The 13,029-nt window shown below is 33.3% G+C and overlaps 1 protein-coding gene across 5 annotated transcripts in view; it reads right to left on the reverse strand.

The window, feature by feature from the left end:
• Window positions 1-510: 510 nt before the first annotated feature.
• The window catches only part of LOC121415027 (tropomyosin-like), a 63,838-nt gene continuing 51,319 nt past the window's right edge, over window positions 511-13,029 (reverse strand). For 3 of the 5 annotated variants that reach the window (XM_041608081.1, XM_041608079.1, XM_041608084.1), the window contains one exon: window positions 511-3,104. In XM_041608081.1, the coding sequence (XP_041464015.1) occupies window positions 3,019-3,104 (86 nt within the window). In that variant the 3' untranslated portion in view covers window positions 511-3,018. Of the gene's footprint in view, window positions 4,422-7,935; window positions 8,059-13,029 lie in introns of all 5 variants that reach the window. The other 2 variants (XM_041608083.1, XM_041608082.1) reach the window with 2 other exon arrangements.

A 13,029-nucleotide genomic window follows, 5' to 3' on the forward strand; every position in this document is an offset into this window, starting at 1 on the left:
ATATTGAACACACCCTTTGTTTCTCATTATATCAGTGTTTTGTTAACTCATTTACTCAATGATTCATGTTGCCGTTTAAAGTTGGAAACTGACATTGAACACATAGCCCCGCATTTCTTCAGCCCAGCTAACACCAAAGTAAGCAAACTAATCCTGCTTTTTTGAAGGATAGCACCACACCATTTACCATGATAGTCCACTTTGGTTATTCAAAGTGAAGTCTGTGAAACCAAAGTGGGCTAAGCTCGGCTAAGCTTAGATCCGTGAATTTACTACAGTCTGAAAAAGCATATCTCTCTCAACATCTTTCCATCTCTCTCCCACTCTCACCTAAATCAGTCTCTCTCTCGCGCTCTACCTCATTCTTTCATTCTGACACATGTCAACCAACATTCATCTTAATATCATTGTAGCACTATTGATTATAAAGCTACATACCATGCCTCTACCATAATCATCTACCTAGTATATTTACCTGATATTTCAAATAACTTGTCATGGTCAATATGATTGCCGTCAGATAAATGTGTTTTATTCATCTATGATGAGGGGTACAATGCATACTGCACTGCTTCTAAAATTACACACTCTTATTCCTTGGACTCTGTCAAGTACTCAAGTACCAATTAATTTTTCATCCATTTAAAAAAAAATCTTTTTACTCTTTCAAAAATTGATCTTCCCTATGCCATGCACGATCTAGCCCCCCATTCCTTTCTAGTAGGCAACCTGTTTTCAAAAAACATTCCAGTTGTTCAAGAACAATAATTGTTTATTTTATGTGATCACATTGTTTAGTTTTGATATGGGCAACCTCTCAAATTTTGAACAAGCCACATTTTAATGTGCTTTAATATGTATAAACAGTGAGAGTTGCAAAAATATAGGATTTCCCATGCTTACAAAAAATGGAAAGGACCAAGAGAAATGAAGTGAAGATTAAAAGAGCTGAAATGGTGCTATAGATTGATAGAATTGCTAGAAGTTTCTTCTATTCATTCTATGCGATTCTGCTTCACTGGTTCTAGTTGGGATGACCCTGCCGTTCCCCAACTCTCAATGGAGTATTCTCAATCTAAGAACAAATACATTATCTTCCACACATGTAGAGAGTTCCATTTGCATAATTCCTTGAATCTAAGCCATTTCCTACCATCTCAACTCCCTTAATCCAACTCTTCTTTTAGTTTCTTTGAAGTGAATCAAAATTCAGAAAATAATTTACAAGAATTTGGGACAGTTTATCTGAATCATGACACACCTCAAAGCTTTACTTTGAAAGAGAATAAAACAAGAATGAAAACAAAAGGAGGCTAAAATCAGACCAAGGTAAATCATTTCAAACTCTGAATCGCCAATCAGACGATAGCATCAGAAATGAAAGATAAGATTGCTTTTGTTAAAAAAAAAAACAGAAGAGAGTCAGTGAGAGTAAAATGAAATAAAATGAAATAAAAGGCAATCTTTTTGTGAGTATGAAGCGCTGTGTTTTAATGCACCATGCAACCCTCTACATAGTTCCAATTGGGTTTGTTTGCGTATGATTTTCAATGGTGATTTTATAACCTGACAATGACAATGTTTCAAAAGAAAATCATGCAAAATATTACATATTCAGGACAATTACCAATCAATGTAACATGTAGTGTTTTGTTTCTAGTTGTCAGAAAAGCTAATCAATTTACGTTAGCACTTGTATGAGTATAATGGGTATAGAAGTAGATGATATACATAATACAGTACCAGTTCATTCATCCGTAACAAGAAATTAATGCAATACTCACACTTAAAATCATTCACTATATTACAGTCTAGATGATAAGCAAATAATATAAACATTTACAATACAAAGACTTGTCATCTGTAGTTCTGTAAATCAAACATTTTAATTTTCTAGTGCATAATTTGACAATACTAAACCACTAATAATTACACTTGCGTAATCAGAAATGATAGGTGTATAAAACATATCAAGTTTTGAAGTCAATTGTTTCGTCTAAGAATTCCATATGATCTAATGTATTCTGCAGCTATAATGATAATATATATAATTAGATATTAAATTAGTAATACTTTATACATGATTTTATTTCTTTTATAACTGTCAAGAATATCTTGTTATCAGATCATATACACTAGACAAACATATATCAGCTATTAAATATCTTCCCTTTTCTACTAATGCTTTAATATGTCATAGACTAAGTAATCCTACAGAGAATGATAGTGTAGTCATTTTAACTATTGATACATGTACATAACTAAGCAGTGAGTTTTGATGATATGAGTATACAACCATGCTTAGCTAGTGACTAGGTCAGTCATGGAAGAAAAGATATTGATCAGAAAACATTGAAGCAAATAAAATAGAAATCAAATTTTCAGTTTCTCATGCTCAATCTGACAAGTTTTCATCAAGAGAAATGACATGGAAACAATCAAAACTGAATTTTCTCTTGATAGAAAAAAATATTAATTGAACAATCTGATGAAAGAAGCAACAATAATACGTAAGTTATGGTTAAGGGAGGGGGAGGGTAATAATATACACATGATATCAATCCTTGTCCGATGTAGAAGCGACTGATCTGACAACCTTGTCACAGTCTAGAGCGCCTAACAGTCAACATCAAACCAATTCCTTTCATCATTCATTACCAAACCAATCCTGCCATAAAAAAGTTACAAATTCTTCTATAAATAACTTTTGCAATAAAATATCTTAAAAAGAACAATACTTTCCTTGCCTCCTATACTAAGACGAACAACTGAAAAAAATCACTTTGTACAATTTCTTCCGCTTTCTCTCATTTGAAGAGAAGATTTCTCTCCCTCCCTCTCTCTCTCTGTCCAAAGTTTTGAAACATAGAAACATAAAATAAAGGAACATAAATAGTGTCCAGATTTGATGGTGTGTGGGCTCAGCCAGGAGTAGGCTTTGAGGACAAAACTGGTTACAAGTGAAAATAAAGGAAGGTTGCTATGGATACGTATAGGCAAGCAAGAGGTCTACTGTGTCTAGACCTCCATGTTGAGTTCTTGCAAGCAGCGCTCCATCTCCTCGTTCATCTGTCTGCACTTTTCCTTCTCACTAACCAATTCCTCTGTACAGGTAACCAAAACATTACGTAGGAACAACAGACAAGGAGAAACATTATATGGGACAACACATCAGGAAGGAACAAGAGGATAAAAGAAAGAAAAGAAAGCAAATAGGCAAAATTATAGTTCAACAAAAACCCAGGCAGAAATAATTTTAAAAAAAACGGGAAAGGTAAATTGAAAATCAATGAACTAGATGCCCTACTTTAATTTTTGAATGTTCATAGAGTAAAGAGAAGCACATATAAACACTTATTTATACTTATACATGTTTTATATGTAGGGCACAACTGACAGCGCCCTGAATGATTACATAATGCACCATAATATCATGACATCACAAAGATTATTCTCAGTAGTACATACAGCACTGTATGTCACTCTGCTAGTGAATGCACAGTAAAAACCAGATACCTACAGACTTGCCTACTCATGTCTACAGTATACTTACCAAAAGAGCATATGTACAGGTTCACACAGTTTTACATTTATTTTGACTTGAGAGGAAAGAATAGCAATGTATATTTCACTATGTATCACAATAAATTATTACATGCAATGTTAAGATAGCAACACACATCTCCATTACACTGTAATACATGATTAGGGATACATCGTGCTTAACAGATTCAATCGCTCATTTGTTGAGGGGTTTTTTGTTTCTTTTTAATTAAAACCTGTCAAATTTGCAGCAAGATCATTAACATTAAATATGTATTTTCATGACAAGACTTCAAACCATATATTCCACAATCAGTGTCACATAGATACAATGACAACTGCAAGAAGCCTTGACATTGGTTTGGAATATGAAATTATAGGTATCATATCAAGTATTGATAAGTAAACAGATAAACTAGAATAAAAATCACTGGACATTTTTTTTTCTTATCAACCATGGAATTTTCGAAGTACCCAAAAAAATTGGAATGTGTTATTCAATTGGTCCAATGTTTTGCCAATGCTCGCTCCCATTGATACAATGAATTAATTTGCATTATTTTAATCTTCAATAAAATCAAACACTTCAAGAACAGTGATATGCTAGATGCTTCATATGTGAGAAGACTAGAGTGCAACAATGAGAAATGAAGATAGATTCCAAATCTTAATCTCCAGCGAAGTACTAAGTACACATGTACATCCAACCAACCAATAGTTAATGATCGAGGACTCATAAAAAAACAGTTTGCATTTTTCTTCAACAAAACACGAGATGAAAAAAAACGAGGTCTTCTACAAATCTTCAAGCTCCTTCATGCATCCCTCTAATTCTAGTTGAACACTGTGCAATTTCTCTTTCTCAGCACATAAGTCAACTGAAAGACAAAAAGAAAAGAAATAGAACATTAATTAAGTATCATATGAAAGAGAATAAATCAATACTGTATTCAGAGAACCTTTAAAGGTAAAGTTCAACCTCATGTTGGTCTTGATAAATGTAGAAATATAAAAGAAACATAAAAGTGAAAGTTTGGCACAAACCCATGTAACAGTACTTTAAAGAGATTTATGAAATTTTAAGGTTTTCACTGTATGATGCCATATGCAAGCAACTATCCCATATGCCATGTGACATAAATCAAATGACATTTCTCAGAGAATGGTTTAACCTGTTGCATTCCATTATATATCATAATAAACATCACAATATTTTTCATCTTTCATTCCATTCCTTGAACTGATTTTTTGGGGGGTGGGGTAGATATTTTGAACAAAGTATCAACAATGAATACCAAAACAAGGCATTATAGCTAAAGTAAGAAGTAAAAATTCGTATTTTGCATGCTTTTACAAATGTATGCAAAAACCGGGCAGGCAAAGCACTGGCATATGGATGTACTGCCTGCTTTTGTTGATTTCCCGGCATTTACATGTACTACTCAATTAGAAAATGAATATTATGTATTCCACTCTTACTGATCAGTGCACATTTAATATCATTGACCATGCTAAGACTAACTTATGTTCGTCTTTGACTTGAGCAATAATGATCTTAGCTATAGTCAATATTTCTGATGCACAGCTTAATGACAATCCCTGTCAAAATTATATAAATATCAATATGTTGAATCAAACTTCATAACATATGCAATTCTTATCACGAAACACCACACTTGCATGCCACAAAACAGAATACAAATAATGATTAGAGAAAACACAAACAATAGTAGTAGTATTTGATGCATGGTAAACACATCTCTTGTTTTTCAATGGTACAGATTCTCAATTAGAGAGACCTTTCCAGCAAAATCTTGTCTGGTATGTAGGAGACCCCTCTGTATTTACAACTGCTATATGAATTTTAACCCAAAACTTCTAACCCTAATTTGAGATAGAGCAAAAGTAAAGTTTTTTGCCATATGTCCTATAATGCATACATTTAACATTGCTAATCTCATATTCTAATAAATATATGCATGGAGTCAATACAAACTAGCATCAAGCATGTGAGATTTAAATTATTGATCAAATGATTTATTTGCTTTTGATGACACATGATAACAAATGTTGATGGCTATAACGGCAGTCTAAATGCTATTAGTACTTACAAGTTCTCCCTTACACTACATATCCTTTTTATTCATTCCAAATTTTACTATGCTAGTTTTTTTCAAGCATTGTTATTTTATTTATAAAAAGAATTTCTGAAAGTAATGTTTTGAATCAGTTATGTTATTTACTTTGAAATATTTAAGCTGTACATGTGAGATATTTTGAAATCAAGCTGGAACATCTAATTTCTTGTACATCACAAACTATTACAATGAATAATATATCATTCACTGGTCATGAACAGTATTCTATTATTTGTTTGCTGTGATAGACACTACTCTTGCGGGTTCTTCAGTACTCAAGCCCTCACAATATTCATTTCTGTTTCTGTTTGTGGTAACTCCCGTAGGAACTCGGCAGGACAGCATTTTTTGCTGGTAAACGCCAAGCTGGCATATAACCAATTACCTATGAAACGTTTTACGTCTAGGTTAATCAGTCATTTGCTTTGACTTGACTACATACATGTACCTAGAATGTAAACTGAGAATCATTTCAATGGCTCCTTAATATTAACACCCATGGAACCGATTCCAGATGAATCCAAACTATTGTGCTGTACCTTCTACTCATATGGAGTCAGTTTTGTTGAAGCAATGGCGTTATTACGATAAATGTAAGCTCAAGGGCGGGGTGGAGGTCAATCATGGATTGATGTGGTATCCATGAATGGCAAAGAAAGCGTCAAATAACGGCTGACTTCAGATCAATGGCAGCGTTGAAGCCGATAAAAAAATTTAAGGGTACATTTCATGTAAACTTAATGCCATTTAGGGGGAGAATTATACACCAACGATTACACAGGGATTAAAGTGCTGAGAGCCTTTAATTCAGTATGTGAGTGACCCCCCACCCTCCCCTTCTCCTCTTGGAATATAAGCAGGTGATGCACATACAGTTGAGGCCGAAAGTTTACATACACCCATGGAATTCAGTGAAATTTGTTCACTTGCCAATCATCGTCAAATTTACTATATCTTCAGAAATATAAATACTACCATGAAGAATTTGGTATCAAATGAAAGAGCATATAAAGCTCTTCCACATGATTGGAATACCGTTGAGATCAAAGTATATTTCAGGTGGAATTTTCTTTGAAGAATAAAAGTAATATTAATGCCATTGTATTCTATTGTTAGTTTTTAATATTTTCAAACATCGTTTCATAAAAATACATAAATGTCAAATCTATGATTTTTATAACATATTCTATCATGATATGTCACCACTGAACAAAAATGTGTAATCTGAAATGTTTGGTATGAGAAGTAACTAGCACAAATATGAAATGTTTTTGTCAAGTTTTTATTTTCAATTCGTCTGAAATATGAAGATTTTTGGGGAAAAAATTTCACCTAAATATTTTTCAGCTCCTGGTGACAAAGCAATGTGATGAAGGGGCATGACATACTCATTAATTTGATATCAAATTTGTCATAAGAGCACAAATATTTTATAAGATACAGTAAATTCTATGACGTTTGACAAATGTCAGCTTTTCTTTGAATTTCCTGGGTGTATGTAAACTTCTGGCTTCAACTGTACCTGAAGGACAGTTCTAGAGTGAACAGTAAATGACTATGCTACTTTGACATTTTCTTAATCTGTTCATTGAATGTGTAATATCATAATAACAGAAAATATATGTTAAATGAAAGATCTTGAGAGCATTTTGAGTCTTGCAAAATTGTAATTTCACAATCATAGCCTGATTTAAGTGAATTCTCTTTGCAAATTGCAATGTCAAGACAATGATGACAAAATCTGAATGCACTATCCAGGAGGACAAAGACAACAGTAGACAATTAGATGACAACATAGGCATTATTTAACAGGTGAGACAAATAGAGATGACAAACTAAAAAGGTGCAAGTGTGGATCAGAAAATTTATTGGGATGAAATCCCATCTGCAACAGGGCTAGAAATATGTGTCAATGAAACTCAATTAAACATCTATTTTTATTTCATTAACATCCAACAGAGGAGAAAATACATGTAGTATTACAAAACTCATACTAAGACACAGCTTTGCTACATGAATATAAACAATGGTGTTTGGATATAACGGCAGAGAATAATCAAACTTAAAATACCGCGAAAAAATATATCTCATATTGACTAGGGAATAACTCAATTTGGCAATGAGAAACTGGAAAAGATACAAGTAAGCAAATAAAATCAAAATCATAATTGAAATATGACAAAGCACAATGATTTTTTTTTCACAACTAGAACTAAAGAAAGGTCTGCGACAGGTAACACGTGCCATAAATTACCCATCTCCATCAGGATTAGAGGAGGAAGAGGAGATCTAGCCTAAATGGCCATGAGTTCTGTCTCAAGACGTTCCTGTTTGTCCAATGCTTTGTTACGTTCGACTCTCATTTTACACAGTAATTCTAAAGAGATCACAAAACATTTGTATTAGTACAGCTTTTACATACACACTCTACACAGTACATATCACTTCATCAAGGGCCTGAAACGTACATCAAAAGATGACAGAAAGACACACCTGTTTTGCAGGTGGGAAATAAGACAGAGAGACTAGCACAGTAGAAAATAAATATATCTTTGGTTTGCAATTGTCAACTATTAAACAAATTGACATTGGCTATAACAGGTGTATATGTATTTTCATCTTTATTTAAGGATAACAGATTCTTTTGATAGAGATTTAATAACCATGAAAATGTGTGGTATATAAATTTATTCCTTGTTGCCTACAATCATAAATATGCTTTGGAGACTTCAGTTTTTTTAACCCAGGCCTATTTAAAATGCCAGTATCTTATTTTGGTTTCAGACCGTCTTTCTTAAGCCTACACTACATTTTTATCCAAAGGGGGTGAGGAAATTCAAGAATATTCACACTATGCATAAAAATTCGCGTTTTTGAATTCGCGCTTACCGATCTGGCAGCAAAATCCACGAAAATTTCCACTTTTACAGTATCACATAGCAGCTCATGAATATTTAACAAGTTTGTCTAGGATTGGCTAGTTCTTAATCAAGTTTATTTTCACACTGAAACTATTCGCTCCACAATTGCCCAGTTAGCATTGGAAAAACCAAGCCCATCCTGCTTTTCAACAGAGCTAGACAGTACCACACAATTTACTATGCTCGCCCTCTATGGTAAAATGTTAGAAGTTCATACTTGAATGATGCCAACATTTCAGCAACTATTATGAAATCCATTAGTTACCAGGGTCCTACTTAATTGTTATCTCCTAGATCTTTTCTAATCACTAGCATTCCTGATTAAAATCTTTAACTGCCAGATAGCTACGTGAATCGTATGAATTACAATATAGATAAACATAATCCCAGCCTCTAAACATACAATTAACATGTCAAAGAAGCTATGATAACACTGGTTATTATTTCAATTCACAAAATGATGTTGTCCATATCTTAAAAATTGTATCCTACTTCAAAACTGTTTTCATCTCTCCCAGGGAATAATTTTCCTGGTATCACATCGCAATTTGCTCCACATTTTTGAAAGACTGCTATGCATTATAAAGTCTTTTGTATAGCATATTTTTGCATAGTCCTGACTGTACATTACTCAGTTGAGAGCTTTTCTCTTCTGACCAAAAAATTATATTCAAATTTGTAAAGCAAAATTATTCTGTCTCTGTATCTCTTTTCCCCCATTCCTTCCATTCCCTTTTTATTTTCCTTTCATTTTACCTCCAGTCAGGGTAGGAAAGAATTTTAAATTTGGGGGCTTCTTTTTTTCTTCATTGGGGCGATTGCTGGGGGGCTATTTTTTCGCACCCAGCAATCATGTGGTAAATGCAAAATATCATTATATTCAAAACAATCACTCAAATAAAAAACGGACTTAAAATCAATTGCGATAAAATTTGTATCACAGGAACCTAGTGATTGTAGGATACATTTCCTGCGTTGTTGAAACCCACCCCCCCCCCCCCATTCCCAATACCAATCCCTGAGTCAGTTTCTAAATGACCTCCAGCCGTCCTGTATACATCCTATCAAATCAGAAACAGTATTAAAGCAACAGTATACCATCATACACGACTAATAAAAAGGATAAATGTCATTCTCAAAATTTTGAGAGAGTAAAAGCATTGAGTATTTGCAGGATATGGTATACTTTTGAGTGAAATATATTTGGGAGAATAACTTGTTAACATGATTATGAATGACATCTCTGAAGGGGATACATTCAGTTTGATATCTTTAAACAAAGAAAAAATAAAATGTGGGCTTGGGCTAATTAATTTGCCCCTGAAATTCCCATTAAGTCCAGTGTAAACTGTAATATGCAATATTGTCAATTTAAGCTAGTGAGCTCAATAAAAGTAGCACCAGAAAGGATTCTCAAATTAATTTTTGCCTACAGGTTCTAAAGAAAAAAGAACTGCATAAAACAAAAAGATAGGTAGTGGTGAAATAGTCCAATTCAGACAGAGGAAAATGATGGATAAAATTAAGAATGATGTTGTTCAGCTCAAGGTCATTTCATGTACATGTAGTTACATGTCCTAGAAGAATTTAATGATCAAGTAGCATACAAAGAAAATGATCACCTTGTCATCGATGGTAACAATGCTAAATAGCCAATCAGAATCAAGGATTCCATAGATGTTATCACTAATACCAAAGTTATCATGATAGTAATTTCTTTAATATGTAACAGAGTCAGGAAGAGCAACTGGTGGAAGATTCTAAGACTTTCTGTACATAGATGACTAATGTCTTCACAAAGCAGTATCCTTTATACTAGTATGAAGTCTGTTTATATTGCAAGCAGGATCACCACAAATACATGTCCATGCAAACAATCACAAAAATAAACAGTTTTACCAACAGGTTTTGAAATAAGAGTGGCTTTACATCAGAAAACCCAACACTGTCAAACAATAACAAAGCAAAACAAGGATAGAATGTCAGAATTTAGCAATCCCAAACAGCAAACAGATTACAAAGGGTTTGAATAAGCTCATTTCATTGAAAGAATATAGATTTTGTGCCTATCTATTAAAATCTGAGTGATTCTTTCTCCATAGATTATCAAGAATCACAGATAGCATTATAAATTTACAATATTTTATATGATTACATTGTTCATCTTCAATTCCGAGAAAATATAGAGTTAATTCTAAGCTATAGAAAGGAAGTATGTCAGCCAGAGTACAGATTATACATCTAAACTTAATGCAAACTTGATTGTTGCTCTTAGGGTTGTGATAAAAGGGGGTTTTATTTTAAAAATATGTATAAAAATATGCAAAATCAATTTAAAATGCATTATAAAAACATGTTTTTGTACCACACCTGCAAAAATGTACTGTAGTCTACATGTATACCTATCTACAGACATGAACAGTCACTGTTCAGTAAAATTATTCTTGGAGAAATATCAAATGGTGTTACCACAAAAAAAAACAGAAAAGCCTGGTTAAGTCTTCATTGTCAACATGCAAACTAGATTAAATTTCTTCATTAATGTGGCCTGTGAATTACTACATATCCTTCCATGTTTTCTATGAATATTTGAACACTATTCATTCAATGCATCCACAAACCGGTTAAGTGGAGAAGACATGCAGCAACAATCCTTACCAGTTCAATGGTCTGCCCTCCGCAGTGATAAAAAGATCTCTTTGATGCTTGCAGAATAGTCCCTGTTGTGTCAACACTTAGAATGCCACAATAACCATGGCTAAACATGTCTAAGGAATGGGACACTAGCTTGGTGGTAATGATCCACAATGAGAACTGAGGTATAGCAAGTGGAGGTGTGATAGACAGGATCTCGTGCATGTAACCAACTTCATGCCACAAAAAACACGGCTAAATCTACTATTAATGGTCAGCAAGACAATTCTTTTTCCAACAGCATAGTGAAAGGCAAGATAGTCCACTATCAACTTGAGAAGACAGAATCATGTCATCAAAATTTATTTAACAAAAAGGGGGCAACCTTCAAAAAACAAGGAAACGTACATACAACAGCAAATTGGTTGCATGCAACACATAACTATTCCATAAACAATGAAACATGGAGGAGTGCAACTCTAAATGTGTCTAAAGATGAATTCATTTAAACCGGACTTATTTCAGTCAGCTCTAGTATAGGTTCTTTATTCCGATATTTGTCATCATTGTATGCTCTCAATAACAAAATTAAAAAACCGAGAATATTGTGGGTAACTTTTTTTCCCTCCTACAAAGATTCTGCTAGGATCGAAAGCTTAGGCCCCTTTTGACTTTGTTTTTTAAATAGTTCAGAAAAATATCTGCCTATAGCAATGTGCTTTGAAACATGATCATTTTTTAAATCATCATTCCAAACACATTTATTTGAAAGAGGATGCATTCTGTTTGAAAAAAAAACAACATTAACCTCCGTTTTTATTCATGAGTCCACTCTTCAAACGGTGGACTCATCAGTAAAATAGCGTATCTAACCATGGTAACAGGCGTCAATTTGGTGCACTGTGACAAAAGCGCGTATAAGCATTGGACATTTTTCATACACGTGCCTGATACGCGCTAAATTAAGCATAACTTACACAGGGAATCTGCATAAACCATGGATTCAACAGTGGGTTTTCAAATCCACCTTTGTGAATTCGGGCCTTTGTGTTTTATTTCCAAACATTACAAGTAGGTATGAAATGAATATATTTTTCATCATGAGTGAGGTACACATTTTACAAAGACAAAGACATACACACTCTGGTATTAGTTATTAGTAATGAACAATACCAAAAAATGTTTACATTATTACATTTTTACATTATGTTTAACATAATTTTTTTTACTTTTTATAATTTGGTTTACAATACGTTTTCAATATATGTATGTGATTGATCTGACAGACTGGAAAAACCTAAATCCAAGTGAAAACTAGCTTAACTTGTACTGAATGTACAGTTTATAAGAAACAATGTATTCAATAAGCAAAATTGGATTCTGAATATGTAATCATATCTCAGCAAATGAGTGAATGACAATTATTCTAATCACTTAAGATCCAGACCGATACTTCAATTAATTTTACTTCAAAATAATAAGCAAGAAGGACACAAAGCTAATAGCAGTTTTAATATCCAGCCAATTCCCTTCTGATTCTAACAAGATGGTAGACTGGTTTGTTTTCATTTCAATCACATGATCAGATTATGAGAAATTTGATTTCAAGTGCTATTATGGACAGATTGAAGGAGGTGCCTCTTTGTTTCTCTCTCTGTCCCAATGACATGTGCAAGTATAGGCTATTAAAAATAGATTTTGTTGAGTGATGCAGTTTACTTTGTCACAGCTTTTGAGAGATAGAATACCGTCTTTATGTCACATACGTGTACAATTGTGTCACAAGACCACAT

Source organism: Lytechinus variegatus, chromosome 5 (genome assembly GCF_018143015.1).
Source record: "Lytechinus variegatus isolate NC3 chromosome 5, Lvar_3.0, whole genome shotgun sequence".
NCBI classification, from domain to species: Eukaryota; Metazoa; Echinodermata; class Echinoidea; order Temnopleuroida; family Toxopneustidae; genus Lytechinus; species Lytechinus variegatus.